This window comes from Maylandia zebra, linkage group LG19 (assembly GCF_041146795.1).
Source record: "Maylandia zebra isolate NMK-2024a linkage group LG19, Mzebra_GT3a, whole genome shotgun sequence".
Taxonomy (NCBI): domain Eukaryota; kingdom Metazoa; phylum Chordata; class Actinopteri; order Cichliformes; family Cichlidae; genus Maylandia; species Maylandia zebra.
In genome coordinates, this window is record NC_135185.1 from 15,760,243 (window position 1) to 15,782,601 (window position 22,359).

Consider the following 22,359-nt stretch of genomic DNA (forward strand, 5'->3'; position numbering starts at 1 on the left):
GAATTTGGAACCAGACCCTAAAGGGAGTTGTAGCTCCTCCTGGTCTCAAACCAAGGATCTGCTGCATATTAGGCAAATGTGTGAATTACCATTCTGTGGAGCCACTGACTCACAGCAACAACTTGTTAAAAGGATAGGTTTACAAGCCATGTGTACTACAACAAGAGAGCTATTGGGCACTGTTGTTATGTACAGCCATGAATAGTAAACCAAGGATGCACTGAGAGAAATGGGGGGGGGGGGGGGGGGGGGGGGGTTTCCACAGTCCGTTAAAGAAAGTATGAGTTCAGGTAAAGCTAACCTCTATAGGCAGCTCTAAACATGAACATATAGAATTGGTTGGGAAAGGAACAAGGTTTTTTTGAACTGGAAGCTTTCTATTTACCATTAGTAATTTGTTTATCAGTAGTATTCAAAGGTAGAGATTAACATGGTGGCTGAAATGCACTGCTGAAACAACTGGCTACCACCTAACAGAAGCTTACTATTTAAGTAAGTTAGAACTTTCTATTCATGCTTTCTATACCAAAACACCAGCTGATTTCCACTGACTATTTTTTGGATGATCAATACATTTTAACAAATTAAACAGATATGGATTCTGATAGAGCAGACTCTATGATACCCCAACCTTTAAATGAACAAATATATTTTAAAAATACAGATTCCTACATTTCCTACAATGCAATTAAATTATAAAACAACTTGTCAGAGTCTAACAACTTTAAAATGTAGAGTATCCCCTTGAGATTTAATATTAATAATAAATGGTTTACATAATTATTCTTTCTAAATGCAAGTTTTTTGATGGTTAGCATGCGAGAGGCTTGTTTTAAAAAGCTAAATCAGATGATTTTTTGAAAGCTGAGATATCTTGTGCACTCAAGCTGAGAAGATAAGCCATCTTGAGACACTGGTGAGCTCTAAAAAAGTTCCAGCACATCGCTGTATTCATTTCAGCAGCTAAGCAAGTTGCAATTCCATCTTTTGAGCTGCTCCAGGCCTCTGAGCATGCTCTGGATTTGATAAGCCACAAACACTGTGTCTCATGGCACTGATGCTCTGACTCTTTGTCTGTACAACACCCAAACATAAAATCTGTATGTGTCACGAGAATAGGAGTACTGATGTCAGAATTTGGGTGCCAGCCTCCTACGGGAGAAATAGATGTGGAGGTGGGGATATGGACGTTTTAAGGGATAAGTGGGTTCAGTGAGAAACTGCTCTTCCTCGCCCTTTCATGGCGAATCATATCCCATTAGGTGGGTTTTGTCCTGTGATGAGGATGCTGCTGGCGCTCCTCAACAATCCCATTAGAGATCATAAAGGGAGCTGGGGATGTGGCCTGAGAGCACTCAGGCTGCTCCTCTCAAACTGACTGACTTCTTGTGTATGGCAACTGCACCATATCTGGTAATGGCTTTTTTACTCCTGGTGAATGTTGGGTTTTTCTCTTCAAAGTGTCCATGTTCCTCTCTGATGCTTCATAGTTCACTGCTTAGTGTCACACAGATTGGTTTGATTTAGTTCAAATATAAGTCTGACTTAAGATGTGTGAACACCCAAGGACAATCTGACAACAGAGAAAAGCTTAGTGGCAGGGCTTCACTAGACTGGAAAGACCATGGATGTATTAGACTATTCTTAACATGTAACCTTCCTACCTCCTTTATACATCCACTTTTCCTTTGCCACCCTGTCATATGCCCGAATATTTTAATGATTTAAAAACCTTTTCTGGGACATACAACAATATCACATGTATATATATTTTAATCATACCATTAAAGCTGCTCTAATCAATATGTTTATATTATATTCCATTAATCTATGAAAGGGGCCACTTGTAGTGAGGGGCCTTCTTCTATATTGTAGCCATTTCATTGAAGACACCAGCTTATTGGTGAGGACCAATACAGAGCTACAAGAAAGTGAAATATTGCACTTGTTTTCCCAGAAGACTAGAAATACAACTCCAAGTGGTTATTAATTCAAAACTTAAAACAAAGTACTAATGTATGATTATATACATCTGTCTTCAATTCAGTCTTCATATTCATTTCCTTCAGGTTAAGTAATGGCAGGAAACAAGTGAGGAAAGACAGGAAATAAGCCATGAGAAACATGTCCATCAATGAAACATAGTTTATCTGGTATATATGAACATAGTTCTTCTTTGTCAGAATCACAAAAGCATAAAAGCAAGGATGCAATTTAAAGACAAAATGAGATGAACACTTTCTTTCAACAGTACATTTCCTTGTTGTTCTCACTGTAAAAAAATACACAGCTAAACTGGTAGTGAATTGTAGGGATTCCTTTTTTGCAATAATTAGTTTAGTTATTTTTAATTAGTTTGTAATAAGAATATCAATACTGTAGTTTTAAGTGGAAGTCAAGAGTGTGTAATGCATAATGTATTATGCATAATGCATGTCAGGAAAGTGTAAATTTACAATAAATCCTTTTAAAAGGACTTCATATATACAGTCATACATTCAATCCTAGACTTTGACCATTTAATTACCAACACTGGCGGATTTTTACTTCGACTCACATTTGTAGGAATTTGATTAAACTGACTGTTTTAAACAAATCAATGCTCAGTGCAGAATATAAAAGTTGGAGCGTGACCTAGTGCACCTCTACTTCTCTGGACCTACTTATGCAAGTGTGATCTTAGTCAAGCACCCCCAACTGGCTGTTAATATTAATTTAAGCCCTTTGAAGAATCATTTTACTGCTGATGGTTAGTGAGACTAACAAAGTACCCATCTTATCATGTTTTCTGTATACACAAGCATAACAAGCAGCATTTTTCACAAGTGAGAGACGTTTGGTTTCAGGCCTTTCTAAGAGAAAGGCTTCTGGAAGTCTGGAGACGAATGCAGAAGGGTGAACAACAAAGTCCACATCCTCCTTTAAACTTTTGACTCCTTTTTTTTATATTCTTCAGGAATAGGCACTAAAAAGACTTGGTTAGATTTAGGAAAAGGTTATTTACACTTTACAGCGTACACTTTACTTAGTTGTTTGGAAGGATTTTGGTTGGAAAGCCTTTACTGATAACTTTTTGCATGTTTTCCAGCCATTGGCTTGTTTTAATAGTAAAATTAATTTAATGCAAATTTAATGTAAAATATATTCTGTCTAATAAATGGCAAGGACAAATATAAAATGAGCTATACACATAAGGTAGTATACAGTGCACAATTTCAAGCACAGTATGACCACTGATTATGCACATTATTTACATTTCCCATTATGAAAGTGGAGCATCTCAGGATGTGAGCTTCACATGCAGCTCGTGTACAGTATGTGTTCAACTCTACATCCAGCTCTAAGCTAAACTCTAGTGCTGAGGCCTCTCGCAAGCATAACCATTAATCAAACAGGCAGCTTTTTTGAAAAAAAAAAAAGAGGAAAAAACTAAAAAACACAAGTGGCATAAATAAGTAAAACATCAGGGGAAAGAAGAAAAGAGACAGTGCTGCTGAATAAGGAATGAAAAAGGAATCACAGCCAAAGTCACCTTGAGCCCAGCTAATTTACAAAACAGTGACATAAGCATTAACTACAATCAGGGTGATTAATATCATAAAGGGCATTAGCTGCTGTTTACACTGTCAAGGTGTTTATCTGTAGCCACCAATTTGGCAAGCTTGCCATTTTCATATTTTATTTGAAGTATGGCTGCCTACAGAATGCTAACAGCTTGTGTTTTGGGCAACAGTTGCGGTCTGTGAGCTTTTGAGATGGAGCCAACTAATGTGAGGGCCGCTTCACAGGCCGTACAAGTCACCAGCTCAGGCAGCTAAATTAATGATTTCTTCACTTTCTTTAAGCCCAGAAAAATCAGCCGTCTCATTACGCTGACAGCAGACCTGTTCAATGTGTGACTGTCATAAATGAATCTGAGCAGATTCAAGGGCTATCTCATTAAAATGCATTAAGTTTTCACTGGGCATAGTGACACAGAACTGGTGTTTTCTTAAATCAGAACAGAAACTACTATGTTTGCAATACTTCAAATGGGTTTACATGGAAATGCGCACGTGTTGACAGTGTATAGTGCTAATGATATCCCTGCACTTAGTTCAGTCAAGCTACACAGACATTTGAGCACCAAGTTTGTATTGCCAGTGCTCTGAATCAGAGGACTCAGTCAATGTATTACACTAACACAGACTGGCGAACTACGGCAGGGCAAGCTCTTCTATTTATGTTGAATTCTTTGCTTTGTCCTATATAGTGACACTATATCTGCAAGCACGCCATCACCAAATGAAGACTAGTTTGAAGCCAACACTGAGACACATGCACTTGATCATGCTCATTGTGATGTGCAGTATCGATCAAGTGTACAGGGTGTCATGGGTCCACTGGGGTGTCACAACACTGCTGACTTTTTGAGTGAATTGATCATAGAAATGTATAAATAATAAAGTGGCCTGTCATTCTGACTTCCTATTGATTTTACCATTAGCAGTTGATTGATACAAGTTTAAATGTCAGGAGTCCCATTGATTACCATGAATCCACACTTGCAATGTCATGTCACTTTTCCTGTGGCACTGCGGGTTTCCACCTGGAAGGACTAAATTAAAGGTCAACAGGTGCAGTGTGCCATCGAGCTCCATTTAAACTGCAGTCCCACCAAAGTATTTACATTTTAAATTCAGCTTAAGAATGACGCCACTTCACTTTTTCCATAGAAAATGTCCATAGACTGTACATAAAAGATGACAGCTGCTATTTCAAAATGTTTCAAGTCAAATGATGTGCATTTTTTTCAGTAATGCATATAGTTTTTGATATTCTTTTCAATTACATTACAGCTACTAGCCTGCAACTTTTTTTCCCCCCACTTCCTTTTCCCGTATTTTGCGGTGATTCAAACAAAATTCATTCACAGATACAAATTCTGGTGAACGTTAAGTAACTTGTCACGAATGGACAATGTACATTGAATGTGATATTTTAAACAAACAAAAGGAGAACATAACATCACATTTACAGATTATAATTAATTAATATAATATGTACAAAAATCAAAAGAATTGGGGTTAATAATTAAATCTGTTAAAAAAAACAAAAAAACATACAGATGTCAGTAATTGCTGTATGTGCAGTGATATTTGTGCAAAGTTTAGCCGACTCATTAAGTAGGCGAATATATGGGGTATATACAGACATATATACAGATGCATACTATGATTGTTATAATGATATTAATCCCAGTAATCCAGTTGGAGGTTCAACTTTCTCTCTTACTTGGAGTTTGCCATCACTTTTCATCTGTATACTGATGTGGAAAATGGTGGCTGCTTGTAGTGTATGCCTGTGTGTAGATTCAGGAGTCACTTCTTTTTAGGTGGTGGTTGGGTAACTGCACCTGTGAAGTCAGAACTTGTGCATTTGTGTGCAGGCAGGTAAACAAAGCTGGCGACGGGATGTTCAGCAAATTGTTTCAAATTGTAGGACTGCCTGCTGCTTGAACTGCAAATCTTGTTTTCTTCTTCTACATGTATAAAAAGGTGCAGCCTGTATGTGTGAAGAATTTGGATTTTTTTAAAAAGCTCATCTGGCTGAGCTGTGCTGGGTAACAAAAGTAAATGAACATATTTTTTGCCACAAGGTAATTAGTAGTAAATGGTCTCTTTTTAATGTGGTAATTAGTCAAACTTATACTGTACATTATATGATTCAGCATGATTTGTTTCCAGTGTTGAGGCTGTTCCTTTATTTAGATTTTTTGAATGAATCTCTTTTGGTAAAGTTTGCAATTAGAAGATATTTTCATTAGGCACATTTGGAATTTTTTCATGTAACTTTTGGAGCAAGTCCGATCATTTTGAAATGTCTGCAGTGGGAATTATCACAGTTCTGCTCTGCTCCTACTAAAGAGTAAGCGATTCAAACATATACTTGGCAGCGACTGTATTAAAACAACAAACATATGAACACTAGCAGAGACGATACACATGTTGAATGACGTCGGCCTAACACAACACAATAAAACAGCATGCAGAGAAATTAAGCGATGATAAATTCCAGGCTTTACTAAGCATATATGCGGTGGTGGAAACGTACTCTGAGAATGCTGACGCATTCTTTTTTTTTTTAAAAGAAAGCAAGAGACCTCAAAACAGCCAAAGCAAGTCTGAATTGGTGTGGTTTAATTAACATTATCAGTGACCACAAAACAACAAGCTGGTTATGCAGGCAAAGAAAAACATTTGACACTCTGGCTTTTGGAGTATATCATCAGTGGTTCGAGGCGCTGAAGTCTGCCAGAGGAACCTTCTGTCAGAGACTGATGGCTTGTTTCAAATTTCATGACATATAACAAAAACAGCCACCGGTCTTTTTTTGATATAGACCGGTGCATTGTATTAATATCACAGTGCAAATTCACGCATGCACTTTTTAGCATAAAACCAGTGTCACACAACAACAGCTTCACTAACAGCATCTTCCAACTTAAAATTCATGTAGGTGGAGTGAATGTAATCAGGAAAAATGGTTCTTGGAGGTTTATGGTTCTCATAGGAGCACCCTTGTGCACCCTCAGGCAGTCCCCAGAAATGTTCGTTCTTAACTTACCTAGTGTTTATTAGTCTGCCATATAATTGTGTATTACATACACTAATCTATCATGCAGTAGCTCATGCTGGGCAATGGGAAATGGCGTGTCACAGGATGAACAAAAACTTATTCATCCGCATCCTTATTTCCTGTGTTTCTGTATCTTCTGCAAACTACAATGCCATCTCTTTAATCAGAAGTTAACATAAAACAAATGAAACTTTAGTCCACACAAAATACAAGTTTTAAGTTGTAACTCTTGAAGCAAAAAGGTCACCCATTTCTTCTTGTTGCTTAATAGTTTGCTTTGAAATCTGCCACAACAACCAAACACTTCCAGTATCGAGAAATCAGGTTTTCACATTACTGTGGTGGAATATTTTTTGAGAAATTTAGAGGTTTGGGATTTCTCAAATTCTTGGGATCATTATGTTTCACATTAGTGTTTCAGTTACAGCTAACAGACTAATAACTGATTTTCTGTCCAAGAGCTGAACTTGTGATTCACTCAATAATTGCAAGTCACCCTAAAGCAGTAAATCACTGACATATTGACATCTTCATGCTTGGCTGTAGCTATTATTTTTCTTTTAGTGAATGTCTATATTTGGTTTAAGCCAAATTAAAGGGATATAAATGGATCTCTTGACTTCTGAACAGTACAACTTTCTTCTCATCTGTTTCCCCAGAAGCTTCATCAAACAGTGAAAAGTTTGAGCCAGATTCAACCAGGAAGGTGAACATTATTATATTTTGCAGTGCCAGCTTGTCTTCAAATCAGGAAGGTTACAAAGTAACGTGTTTCAGTAATGCGGTAATACATACTGTGCTAAACTCAGTAATTACTGATTAAGTAATTATTAGTAAAAAAAATATTTTAAAAAAACATGCTTTTTCTACCTGTGCTACAATTAACTGATTTCAGTAAGTCCGCGGGAGGACAAAAATGTTGGCACAAAACAGCTTTTGAGGAGATAAGTTGTCGACATTACTTTTATTTTTATTGCACAAAAGAAAAACCTGCAATGGTAAAGAGGAAACTGCATCTAAGACAGAAACAACCAGATTATACTGCATACAGAACTTTGCAAGCATCTGCACAGACAGCATGCTGACAGAAAGCTAGCCAAGAGACCAGAGTGATTTTCAAGCTGAGTGAGCAGTCAGACTTGCAGCCTTTATTTCTACCTGTTCATGTTTCTAAAGTAGAATAACTGTGGAAATGGCTTTGAAGTCTCTTTGGGCTGGTTTTCATCTTTGATCTGTAGTATTGACTTTGTGTTCATATGTAAAAACTAAAAGAAAGAGTGTATGTGTGTCCTCATTAGGATAGAGATTTGTTGCTGTGCGGCTCTGTTTCCTATATTGTTAACTGATAATTATGTAACAATTTGTTCAAGACATTTTATGGAGTAATGGGAAAGTAATGTAACAAGTGGTGTATCAGTTACTTTCTCCGGTGAGTAATTACGTAACGTACTCCATTACTTTAAAAAAAACAAATAACGAGTTATGTGTAATATATTACTTTTCTTGAGACACTGCTTATGAATAAATTGACATGGATGAGGTGAGTGATCCATGCTTTCCATGGATCCTTTGTGACTTTCTGAAGGATCTTAAAGGAATTTTTAAAATTCTGCAAAGGTTAACTATCGATCTGAGCCTTCAGTGTATTTGTTCTGTTCCTTTTTATTATTTATAGAGTTTAACTTCTTATGTTTTCACTATCTTTGGTTAGAAAAGTGTTTATAAACACCCTTATCAGAGGGCTATGTACTTCCTAGGTGATATCCTTAAAGGCTAGAGAAATGTGCTTGCCATTGCCCCTAGAAGCTAAAGAAAATGATGCATTTAATTAGCGTAGTACATCTGTGGTGAGTGAAGCTATAATTGCTCTGTTTGGTGTCTTAGTATCTCTACACCCTGAAGAAGGTGCAAGCCGATACATGTCAGTGTATTTTTAAGGTCTTTAGCCCTGCAAAATGAAGACTTTTTACTACTTTTTTAAACCCACCCTGAATGCCTGCAACCCTTCAGAGGCCTGCACGCTTGAAAACAGTTATCAGTGTACTATGGTCATTTTTTAAATTTTCATTTTCTGGAGGTCAAGATGGTATTAGATAATCTTTTGGCTTTTATACAGATCATTATTTTGAAAACTTAAATTTTTTATTGTCACAGGCTGTGTGTTTGTGTTATATTAGAGTTTGTTCTAGGTTAGGCTCAGTTTGGTATCAGATACATTTTCACAACACATCCAGTGAGCTTCTGAATGCTCACTTGAAGGTGTATTTTGAACATTTCTGTGTCATGCTATCATTTCACCATTAACGGCAAACTTGTGTAAAAAAAAAAAACATTAACAGGTATATAAGAAATACTAAGTATCGTCGCTGGTAAGTAGAGCAGTTTTCAGTAACAAAAAAAAAATCAACTATTTCCAATCCCAAATGCAGGGATTTCTCTTGTTTAATTCGGGAGATTCTGCACATGAATTTGCCTCCTTGGGCGAGACTGTCAATGCAAAGTTCTGCTGCAGCATCTTGAGGCATCTGAGAGAGAATACTCAGCAGCAGTGATCTGAATTGTGGAGCATGTCGACACAGAACACATTAATAACATCTTTTGGCCACACTAACACAGTCTGCTCACCATCTGGACCACTTACCAGATTTGCCTCCCCATGACTTTGTCCACTTACTGAAAATGAAAATCAAGTTGAAGGATCACCGTTTTGACACATTTGAGATCCAGCACACACTGCAGATACACACGTGCAATTAGACCAAACAGGACTATCGAGCGATTCAAAAGTAGGAGTCCTGCTGAAAATAATCTAGAGGTCCACAAGAAAATTGCCTTGAACAGAAAATAAGCCAAAATTACTACAAGTGAGGTTTTTGATTCTTATAGGCCCAATCTCAGAACATCTTCATTTTGGTCTTAAATAAACACAAAAAAGTGCCGGAACTAGTAAATAACTTTTAAATTACCTGTTTATTTATTCTCATATTTGTCCTAACAACCATCTGAAATGTCTGAAACTCAAAGCTGTTCTATTGTAACACAGAAGAAAGGCAACGACAAATGTGCTAGAAGCTAGAGCCTGGCAATGTTTGGCATATTGTGGAAATAATTGTGGCTCGAGTGGTGATTGGGCCTGTGAGTTGGCGGGATCGTAATCACAGAAATCCTGCCTTCAAATTCACATTAGCATGTTTTTCATTGGCATGAATACACATAATTATTACTGCAAAAACAAGTCAATCACGTTTAGCTATGAAGTTAATGACAATGCAACAAAACAATTCAAATGACAATAATTACTTAAAAAATGAAGATGAATAATGATAAAATTAATTGAGTGTGTCTGTGAACGCTTGTTTACAAATGACTGTAATTATGCTGGGTGAACAGTAACTTTTGTCGGACCGACTACACTCTCTAGCGCCATAGATTAAACTTCTCTCGAGGCTACTACACCAGCTACTTCGTCAGGAGACAAAGGAAAAGCTTTTGAAAATTACGTTGTTTTTCCATCTTCCAAAGAGAAATCCCTTCCAGAAGGGCCACAGACAACACAAGGTAAACAAAGTGCTGAGTATGTAATGTACTGTTTGCTTCCTTTATGATTCAGAAGGAATTACTGAGTTTGCTTAACGCGTAAAACATCCACACACTAGGATTCAATTTTGAGGCTCTCCAAGGAAATGGCATACTGGTGACGCTCAATAGAAAATCATGTGTTTGGATTTGAGGCTGAGCTGAATGGCAAATATGGCAAGAAATGCTCTAACATGCACAGCTGCTCCTTTCAAGCATGATGGTAGCAGTCTTTTACTTTAGGGCTTCAATCAAATTCTGTTAAGTGTGTTCATGAAGACACTCTTTGCTAATGGAGCGACGAGAAACATCAGCTTCCCAACGAGCTCTGAGGAAGGTATATGCAGCTTAATGAGGCGGAAGCTCGACTTCTTCCAGCTTCCAACGCTGAAATCATTTAAAGATTCTTTTGCAACCTATTTATGGCACCACTTGGTAAACATAACAAAGGTTAATAAAGTGGAGGCCATATCTTTATCACACCTGCAGAGCATTGTTTCCCTTCTCTTATATTGTAACTGGTAGAAGTATTTCTTATTAATGGTGTCCCCCATAGAGCGCACAAGGCGAGTAAGTATAAATGCACTGTGCAGAGTTTAATGCCTTGATTCCCGCAGGCATGCTTCCCTGATTGTCAAATTATTCTGGGTGCCATGGCGGGTATTTATTTCATGCTAATAGCCAGCGTCTTTCTGGAGGCTGGAAAAACAAGTGTAGCACGTACATTACACAGAAAAATGCCAAACATTGGTGAGTCAGGGGCGTAAAAATGCTGAAAAAGTGAGACAATACTCATTGGAGCCTAGTGTTGAGGCATTTTGTACGGAGGAGGGAGTTCGTGACAACAGAAAGACACGGAGGGAGGACAGGTGTGTGCGTGCGTGTGTGAAATATTCAGAGCTCATGTCTTTCTGTGGATCAGCAGCAAGTAAACACAGTTTTGCTTTGCAGAAACACACAATGTAATCATCACTTATGACAATAACTGTGGCTCTGCAAACAGGCAACAGAGTAATCAAGTCGAAGGCACTGAGCATACAATGTGAGGCTTATAGTGTCAGTGGAGTCCACCCATGTTGTGAATACTTCTGTCATTTCTTACCCATGATCATTCATGATAATTCCCTTTTGTTTAGAAGTGAATTTAACCAGCATCACATAAACTGTGATTTGGCAAATCTATTCAAAATCCCATACAAAATATTCAGTCTCACAATGTATGATCTGGCAAGGGTTATGTGACGATAACCAGAGGTAGAGGTAAACCACATGCAATCATGGGAAAAAGGGTTTTCACAGTACTCTGTATAGTCCTGTAAAAAAAAAAAAAACATAATGCCAATATTTCCAGAGCCACCTTTAGCAGAAATAGCTTGAAGTAACTTTCTGACTTTAATTTTATCAGTTTGAGACAAAATTTAAACACAACAATATGACACTCTTCTTTACAGTGTTGACCTTAGCCTCCTTGGGTTCCCACCACTACATTTCAGTTGGGTTGAGGTGTGATCTTTGAATGGGCCCTTCCAACACTTTGATTATTTTCTTTTTCAATCATTCTGTGTTGATCTGATTTGCTGCTGTTGACCCAGTTTGGGCCAAGCTTTAGCTGTCTGATAGATGGCCTCGGATTAGTCTCTAAAACACTTTGATATAGACTTTAATGGTTTGACTCAATGACACCAAGGTGCTCGGGTCCTGTGGCTGCAAAACGAGCCCAAATCATCACTCTTCACCACTGTGCTAAGGAGTTCATGGGAGGTGTTCGTGCTCATATGCTGTGTTTAGTTTCTATCAAACATGAGCGCTGTGCATTACTGCAAATGTATCCACTTTGGTCTCATCTGTCCACAGGACATTGTTTTGGACGTCCTGTGAATGGCACGTTTCCAAGCCATTGTTCCAGTTTATCCGATTGTACTATCATGAACTTTAACATTCAACATGCAACACCCTCTGCTTTTATAGAGATACTCGTCCTTGATGATTAGTTAATGAAGTCGACAGTGGTTGTCCAGCATTTGTTGAGCTAATCTGCAACCACATAGTTGAGGCTGGATAGTTTTCATTTGGCCTGTAGCCACATCTCCCTGTCTTCATGGTAAAGGTGTTGATGAGTACACTACATCCACAGCATGAATTAGCATGCAGTTTGTTCAGTGCTCTGGTGGAAGGAGCCTGTCATGTAAAGTTTCACATGTGTAGTAGAAGTGTAATGTGTGGGTGATTCGGTTGGTACTGAGATCTGCTCTAAAATTAAGAAAAAAAATGTTAATGAAAACAAAAAGGTGTTGTTTGACAGTATAGTATCAAGGTCAGCAAGAACCACGCCAGACTATATTATCTGCAGGAATTGTCATATTCTGACACCAGGCAAACAGCAGCACACTCCTTTTATAGGTCAGTGCCCTTTCCCAGGTGAACTTATTCATACCGACAACACATTCACACCCAGACTGACACCTACATCTAATTATACAGTTGGCAGTTCACCTGACCTGTATCATAATGTGCTGTGTGAGGTGAGATCGTTAACCCTAATCAGTATACCTTGAAGATCAGGTTAAAATATGTCACAAAAAGGTAGCTTCATGTTTTTATGACTTTGAAGCTAATAGATTTTAACTGGAATTTACCTTTTGTCGGTGCTGGGTGAATTCAGTGGGATGAGCTGGTGAATTTTGAGCATTCTCTGACAAATGCTAAAGAAATATTACGCGTGTTGTTGTTGTTTGTTTTGGTTTTTTTGAAGACAACACATGATTTATTGTTTTAACAACCCAACGCAAAAACCTAAAACACTAAAATAGGCTAACTTCATTACCTCCTTGTAGCATATGCAGACCAAAACTGGCCACTGTGTAACACTATGTGCAGTCCCACTTGTATACAGTAGGTAGAAAAATGAAAGCACTGAGATCAGAGGCAAAATCTCCTTAGAGGGCTTAGCTAGTTATCTATGGTAACTTTATATTGTTGTTCTTGGATTTCTTATACTAGGCCTTGGTGCCTCTTATTTGATAAGAATGTGTTTTAGCTCCCTTCTACTCCACTTTCAGTGTTGTTGCGACTGGTAGTGACCAGGAGGGCTGCTGTGCTCACAGCTAGAACTTTGGGCATCAGGGAGATTTCCACAATCACTGACATCACACAGAGGCAACAGTAGAACACTCTTAAACTACAGTGTATGGTTTCATAGTCAGACCCACCCCTTTCTTCACATCCAGTTTCAAAACAAGACAATGGTGACGGAGAAAATACTCCTCAAGCCTTCTAAGTAGGACTTCAGGAACCGCTGGGTGATGTCACGGCATCTATGCTCCTCTTTCATGCTGTCTATGGTCTGTCAACTTGAATCATAAAAAGTGTGTACTTTTACTGGCAACACATCCAGTTTTCTAATAGTGTAAGGAAAATAGGTTTCAGCATGCCTCTAAGATGTGTATATATATATGTGTGTGTGTGTGTGTGTTTGAGAGAGAAAACAATAATATTATATGTTCTGTCATACGTTGACATTGTGCTTAGATTCCTGCTTTCTTATTTCATACAGTAGGAGAAAAATGAGCTAGTGTGTGAAAGAACAGTCCTTTTACTATTTTCCTTTTCTACTTTGATGCTTAGCTCTCACTGCATCCCCCTACCAACAGATTTGAAATGAAAGGATACGCCTATATCTTCTCGCCAAAGCTTCGTATACGAAGCGCCTCTGAGCAGCACTCTTCCTGAATGATTAAATATGTGATCAATTTTAGGGTTATGTAAGGATGCGGCATAGAGGCGAAATGAGAAATGATCATGGAGGTAATAAACAATGGACAGTAGTCTATTTATTCCAATCAAATCCTGTAAGTGCTCATTGAAGTCTATATTTCCAGTTTTTTGCTGTTCTTTGGTTTTACATAAGTGCAGCACACATAAACCTAGTTTGCTGAAGTGTGAATGTCATCTTCTCCTCAAAATTAAACGAATAAATAATAAATGTATTGCTTAAAGATGTCATGGTCCCCCAGAATGATACATAGGAGGAGCTTCAGCTGATTTAAATCCCTGTCAGCTGGACAAATATGTCAGAGAGAGTGTTGGGCAAATAAAACAATTTTGATATGACACAGTTGTGGTTAAGGTTTGGCTTCACATGTACGAAAATGGCCTCTTGGTGGTTTTTAAAGTGAAAGAAAGTGGTGCTCTCAAAAAAATCCAGCTGAGTCCCCCAGGGGAAAGAAAAAACATCCCCTGCTGGCTTCCCACCTGCGAACACTCAAAACTGTTTTGGGCAGAAAGCCTGCCGGGAGCCGACATATTACCTCCATTTCAATTAAAAAGAAGCTGGGTGTTAAAAATGCTTATATAAGCACACCGCTGATGTGAGCATTTTTATGACTTTTGGGTTTGTTTTGGTACACAAGCTGGTTTGGGAAAATCATAGTTTCTGCAACAGACCATGGTTATCATGAAGGCGTGTCAAAAGCATAATGACAAGTGAAAGGAAACATCCTTTGCCAAAGTCCAAAATTTTGCTGACCCATCCAGGTGCTCTGACTTCCTCCCTGTGCAGATGTCACATTGTTTCTGTACCTGTTGTTTTTTTACAGTCACACAATAGCAACCATCCTGATCTGCAACAGAGCTGCTGGAAGTTGTAGGCTTCAGTGTTTTTCTCAAGTATTGCTTAAATGTCACAATGTGAAAGGGGTGCTTTTAAAAAATAAACTAAAAATGATGTGTTTACTGCAAAAACCATATCATAGCATCAACGCAAGATGGGTTCCCACCTGTTAACACCACCAGCTGTGTTGCTGGAATCCCTGCCGGGAGCTGCACGGGTAGTCCACTCAGATGCCTCTCTACTACAGTCTCAGATGTGTGCGTGTGACATACTGAAGTGTTTCATCTCTACTTGTAATAACAGCATATGTCAAATGAAATCCTAACGTGGCAACCAGCACTGACAATAACTTACTGCATATTGTACAGTCATGGCTTTCTTAGTTTCACTGTGTATTTTGCATACATTTCTATGTGTACACAGTCCTTGAGGGGAAAAGGTGGTCGAGGTGGTGATGGGTGTCTTCTTTCCAGCCTAGCCAGCCTCTTCTTTTGTCTGATGGATTCCCTTGCATTTTTCTGGGCCAGCCTCCCTCATCAAAGTGATTAAGCAATTACACTGATTGTGCCGATGCTCAGAAGAACAGGGGAAGGACCCTTGAGTATTGCGTGCTAAAGCTTTCTTAGAGATAATGGCTTAATTTGTGCCTAATCAAAATAAAACCTGTTTTCTCAAATCTCCACCCTACCTGTAGTACAGGTTAGCTTGGGGAATTGAGAAGGTGTCTTTAAGAAGAAGCCAGTGGAGTTAAAAAATAAATCCCTGATGGGGCCTTTCCAACTTAAGCATCATTGCATACCCTATAGTCATCCTTATGCAGTATAGACGTGTTATTATAAAGCAATGAGGCCTCTCTTCAAATGAAATAATAATTATCATCTCAGAACTGATTACATAGAATCCTCTAAAGATGCTGCATATACATATCATGGATACCAAGTGGAAATAATCAAAGTGTTTGGAAATTAAATCAGCATTCAGTTCATCTCTCAGAGCTGCTCTGGGCATCAATAATAAAACAGGGGTCTGGTGAGCCCTCTGAATCAGAGCAACAGAACTAAATGTATGAAATCCTCCTGTATTTTCTTCTCGCGCACACACACGCACACACGTAGTTATACCTCAGTCATCATTTTCCCATCAGAGCAGTCCAAATAACAGATCTTCCTCCGTGTGCTATCATTTCTTTACCACAATTGAAGCCAGCCAAAGCACACCCAGCGCGCAACTTCAAGCGCGCTGGATTCGGCATCAAAAATTAATCACATCAGAACTTAAATCACAACCGTGAGCGAGTTGCATCTGGGGGTGTGGGCGAACCGCATGGCAAAAGAGTGAGAGCAAAACGCGAAGGGAGGGTGGAAGAGAGGGACTCACCCGCGGAGGATATCTGGAGGTAGAGGCGGGGGTCTGAAGCTCGAATGGCCGCTGTGTACCGATCCTCAATCCCTGGCACCTGCGCCTTTTTCTCGGGCATAAGCCGGACCCTGAGCCGCCCCCCCTCAGCGCCGAGCCACCACTCCAGAATAGTTGTGAGGTCCATTTCCAGGATGTACACCGGGGCCTCCTCGTACACAGACAGCCCCCCGCATCCCGTCCTGACTAAATCCTCTCCTATTTCCACCACAACTTGGTTAGATTTCCTGCTCGCCTTCGTCAAGCCCAATTTCAGAACTTTGGTCAGCGGTCGCTTGTAGGAGGAGGGGAACTGTCCATCAGCAGACGCGTTCCTCAGTGCTGATTCCGCTGCAGACTTAAGGTCCACAAAAGTAGAAATGGTTTTCTGTAAAGGTATGCATTGCATTTTTAAGTTTGCGCGCACCGTGTAACATCCGCTAAAAGTCTGGCAGTCGCCGTTTAAGGGTCTCTTTATGAACTCCGCCAGATAATAGCGCAACAGAGAGGGGACCGCAAAATCCACGGCCAGTGTTTTCCTCTTGTTCCTGGAGATTTGGGTTTGGTTCGAGTCTTTTTTGCCGCCGCTTTCCCCGCTGATGTTGCTGAAGCCGATAGCGGGCAGATCCGTCCTCGATGTGGTCCTTGGCGAGGCGCAGTGCAGCTCAGCGAGAAATGCCGCAGAAGAAACAAGCAAAAATAATATCCTGGCGTCCATGGTTTGAGAATTTGAGTGTTTAGTTTAGGAGACGCACGCCTTAATCCCACCGTTCACCGCTTCCTCTCCGCTCTTGTCACATAGGTTACGCAGCGCAAAAATCACAAAGTGCGAATCGATGATCCTGCGTGTCCTGCGCCTCTTTGCCGGTGCGCACCCGTGGCAAGACGGCGGGGAACTGGCTTTTACATTCGTTTGCCACCTACTATTGCTATCCTCCGGTTTGCAAGCGGGAAAAGTGCCATATCCCCTCTCTGTTCCCGGCACACAGACCTCTGAGACAATACCTTTTATTACCAGTGCGAACCTAGCGAGTCGCTCTCCGGGACGCTGATTGATATGCCGGTCGGGTCCGCTCCGGTGGCTTTCAAAGACTCCCTGTCTCTTGGCACAGTTGTGACGGCGGTACAAGTGGTCTCTCTGTCAGAAGCGGGATGCAGCGTCCCTCTCTCCCCTCACAACTAAATGAATTCACAATGAGTTTGGAGGAGTCGAGCCGCCATTAAAGTTTCAAATAAAATCTCACAGTCCTGGCTAATTGGAAACCTCTTGGACACCCTCACTGGTTTACAGTCTACTGAAGATCTCGGTGCTCCTTTGGTCAGAACTGGCAGCTCTGATCGCTGCTGTCATGCCTGCACATGCGGTAAAGTCATTCACACATCCATTTGACGTCAATAAAAACCGTTTTCTCTGAACACGACTCCCTTGTGCGAAAAGCGTCGTTATGGACACATGTGATGCGCTCTCAGCGCAGCCGTAACTCTGCCTATTTCTTTATTGAAATTAGAAACGCCAGGAGGTGTAGCTGCACAGCTCGGCACATTGTCTTTGGTGATTTTTTTCAATGAATCACCGAGCCTTTTACGTGTCCGGAAATTGGATTGGATTAGTCGCACTCTCCCGGACCGGTTGTGTGCAAATCAAATAGTTTCAGAGGGAGGCTATTTGGGCTGTAGCCCATGCGGTTCTGTTATGTCTCACGTGCAGAGGCTAATAGCCTTCTTCTTTAAAAGATCAGGGAGCTGTGTTGCCATCTTGCCAGTTCATTTGCCACACAGGCTGTGTCCTTAATTGGGAATTAAGGGGTAGGTGATTGGAGCAGGAGATTAAAAAATACCAGAAGATACTCAGTCACCTCTCTTCTTCTCCCTCCCTCACATTAACAGTTTCTTCGCTGACTTTAAAAGTTGATCAGAGAAGACACCCACTAGATGGCGTCATCACATGCTGCAGATCATTTGCACTCTTCAGTTTCACTGACAAATCCATTAAGGCTCTAATTGCTCTGGAATTTTTACAGTCTGATTAGAGTGTTATCTGTGGAAGAGGATTAGGGCAATATGTGAAAATTTTATGAGTCGAGGAATCACAGTCTCTAAAGTCAGAACTGTGAAGTCTTTTTTTTTTTTTAAGTATAAAATTCTGGCTCAACTTTTTAACATTAATCTATCAGGTAGATATGGTACTCCAAAATAAAGTTTTTTTGATTTTTTCATATAATAAAAAATAAAATGACGTTGTTACATGTTACATTTGTGTGAACAATGAGGGCTGGAGTGGATATTTTTATTAAACTGACTGTTTAATTTCTTTTAATTTCTGAAGACATATGCTATAAGCTGTTCTGGGTTGGAAATGCAAATCTTTAATATTACCTTTTGTTAGAAATAAATATTATTTGCAGTATGTTTTAGTTTATATCTTTGGTAATTTAGACAATGGAGACATGCACATAATTAAACTAGGCCATGCTATTGAAATGCATAACAGGAAGCAGATGAGAAGGAAACTATGTACTAATGGAATTGTCTTTGTATATGAGTTGTGTTTAGCATTGTAGCTGTTGTCATGTTTGTTTTCCATGCTCCCAAACTGACCATACTTGGTCAAGAAAGCGAAATGCTATGTTATCTGCTTAATCCAATTCACCAAGACTTTAGTCTTTTATTACAGTTGCATTTCCATGAACCGGATGAGTCTGATAACTACATCTTTAAAAGGAACACCAAAACCTAGGTCCAGAGATCCATTTCAGTGACTAATTGGCCAAACTGACACCGACAGACATCTAGGAGCACAAACCTATCACTTAAATTGCCCACACCCCTTATAATCAGTGTTGGGCAAGTTACTTTGACAAAGTAATTAATTTTAGTTTCTAGTTACTTCTTCAAAAAAGTAACTGAGTTAGTAATGAGTTACAATATTCTAAAAGTAATTAATTACTTGAAAAGTAACTATTGCATTACTTTAAAAAAAATGTTTAACCCTCTGGGGTCCAGGGTATAATTGGCCATTTTTGACTACTTTTGATTTGACCTCTACATTTCACCTTTAAAAACTATTTACTTTGCCTTGTTTGGTATCATTCTTTTCAGCACAACCTCACGTGTCTGAATTTACATTTATGTTTTCATTTTGACATACTGTATTAACACACTGATCTAAAATCAGACAAAAAACATGAAATCCGAGTAGAAAGTTATGTTTTTTACTGTAACAACCACAAACATGTTCACTGAATCATATTTTATAACTGCAAATGCAAATATAAATTGTGAATTTTAAAATCATATCCACAAGTTTTGCAAACAAAAGTTATTTGCAACCATTTACCTTTTAGTATAACCATTTCAAACTATTTACAAAACAATCAGCTGTTCTGCATTCAATAAGATGCCACACAAATTATTTGTGCCACTCCAAAAAAATAATTTCTGTCCAGGCCTGACAGCAGCAGGTGTATCACTCATGTTTTCATTCAGCAGTTGCCTCATTGTTTTGACACACAACACAAAACTATCCACAACACTACACACTAACTACACAAGACAACACATTAACTACACACTCCAAACACGCTAAAAGTCACAAATCTCTCACATCTCAAAACTCACTCTCTCTCTCTCTCTCTTTTTCTGCTGTCTTTCTTTCTCTCTCTCTCGCCGTCACTCCTCAAACTTCCCCCTCTTCTTAAACAACCAAATGCCATGTTGTCATATCATTTTTGATTGGTCGACATGGTGCATTTTTCCACGAACGGGCTGTTTTTTGTTTTGTTTTTTGCTCATAAGCAGAGAGATCTTGCTAGTGCTGTCCTTAGACAGTAAACGTGACAACACTATTGAGGGAAAAACGCCTCGTTTAAATATTGTTTATCATGACTCTGGTTTTACGTGGCCTATCGACACAATTTAAAAACTGGTAAAAGCTGTAGCGCCCAGATTACTTACCTAGACAGCTACTTGCGTGCAACTGAAATAAGATGCGGTAAACTGAACACAGCTTTAGCCGTCTGTTTGTTGAAAAATAGTAACGCCACCGCACTGCATTTTCTTGTTAGTAACGGTAAAGGCGTTGTAACGATAGGAATAGTAATTAGATTACTCGTTACTGAAAAAAGTAACGCCGTTATTCCCATCACTGCTTATAATGCATAACTTTAAGTTTGCATAGCTACAGAGACCGACCAAAAACAAACAAGCAAAAAAACCCATTTATAAATCCAGCTGATTATATTGTTCTAAAGTTTAAAATTTTGATTGTCTTTTTGTTGGAAGCGTACCTCACGTGGCACAGGTTTTCTCATGTTGGGCTGGAGACTGGTCAGTAATACCCTGCCAAAAACTGTTTGGCAGGAAAAACTATTTCAAGACTGGTTGTTGAGTAGATTTGGGAGATTACTTGCTGTAGCTAGGAGAATTTGGTTGCAGAAGGGTATATACAGTAGTGTTATACCAAGAACTGCATTGTGACTGCTTTGGTTGCTACCAGGCCATTGTGGTCCCTATATTTTGCAGGCAAGACGCAGACTTTTCTGCAAACAAAAACAAAGCAAACACAAGCTGGTTTTTGGTGCAGAACCCTCTTTGCCATTGATTTCTCTCTGAGAAAGCCAGCAGTCACTCACCAGCTGGTCGGGGAATACACATTTTTCCCTAGCGACAGAGTTTGCCAGTGGGTCACTGACTGGTCTCAAGGCTTGTGTGGCTGAGGCCTTAATTATCGAAACCCAGAGCTTTGTTTCATTATGACTGGAGTGTCCTGGTTATAATGTTAAAGTTTATAAACTTCCAGGTTTTATAAACCTAAATAATGCCCAAGTTCAGTTTGGAGAACTTCAGTTCTGTACTACAGAGCAGGCTTATAGGCTTAGCAGGATAACTTCACTTTTAACCTTAGGTTTTCAGTAATAAGAAAATGGTTTACTTATTACGGATCTACATCAATATGGCAACTTCTGCTGCAGCCCTAACCTGGTTCAGAGTGCTTTTGTCCTACCTGATGAACATCAATAGGAAATACAGCTGCTTCCTTGCTTTTTATTTTTTTCTGCTGGCTGGCTTTAAAAAGTATTTTATTTTTCTACAACCCTTAATATAATGATGCAATCAAAAAAAGATCACCAAACCATTTAACACTGCTGGGACTGCAGCTGAAAGAATAGGGCTACAACTGTCATGCAAATTAAACAACATATCTTACATATGCAATTGTAATAACTGTCTTAATTGTTCAGCTGTGATATCGATACACTGATAATTCTATTAACTTCCTAAATCATAATTTTAAAGCTTTTATAATTAGATGATCTTTGTCAAAAATATCTTTGTCTGTTGCCAGAACACCTATCCATGTTTGCATTTAGTTATATGCTGCCACTCTTCCCTCTTTTATCTGAATGAACACATAGCTAGAGTTGAAGTATCCAATTCATAGCCATATTTTTGTAACTACTAAGTAGGATTCCCATAGGGTAAGTGAATGCCATATAGCAGAAAGCTATATATGCCCATGTTGAACTTGCTCTGTCGTAATGATAGAAACAGTGATTTGTAGGTGGAGATGGATTTGTATACAATGTATCCAGGTTTTGGAATCTTTATTGTTCAAAGAAAAAATGATGACAAATGAAGACAACTGCACAAAGATACTGTTAAGCTCATGTATACATCAATGTGGTTAATGAGATTTCTCATGTGTCCACTAAATGCCATAGATCAAATGTTCAGTGACTTTGGGGGCACTTGGAAAAACACAGGCAAAAAAAAGTTGGTGCAAATCTCACTACATAGTGACCACTGATGTTTTCCTCCATTTATTCCAAACAAACAACTACTGCTGCTTTAAGTATAAAACACTAACAATTCCAAGGCATCGGGGGATTTCTCAGAGGAAGGCAGTCCAGACCAGAGTTGCGTGCAGTAAATGCACAAGCATCAATGAACTGATTGCAGCAGAGAGGAAGGGAAAAAAAAAAATCACTGCTGTGTTATAAACAGACAGTAGAAACATTTGTATGACAAGACAGATTATTACATGCCTGCTACATTTACTCCCATCATACCACAGTTGAGCAGTCTGCACTGCAGCTGTGCTTTTACCCACTTTATTTCTGCCACTCCATTGATACACAGTGTTAGTGTGTGATATAATCCCA

At 39.2% G+C, this 22,359-nt stretch overlaps 1 protein-coding gene across 2 annotated transcripts in view; it reads right to left on the reverse strand.

Moving 5' to 3' along the window:
• Positions 1-17,547, reverse strand: part of alk (ALK receptor tyrosine kinase) — a 419,663-nt gene extending 402,116 nt beyond the window's left edge. For both annotated transcript variants that reach the window (XM_004559269.4, XM_004559268.6), the window contains exon 1: positions 16,181-17,547. In XM_004559269.4, coding sequence (XP_004559326.3) covers positions 16,181-16,916 — 736 coding nt within the window. In that variant the 5' untranslated portion in view covers positions 16,917-17,547. The remainder of the gene's footprint in view (positions 1-16,180) is intronic.
• Between the last annotated feature and the right edge of the window lie 4,812 nt (positions 17,548-22,359).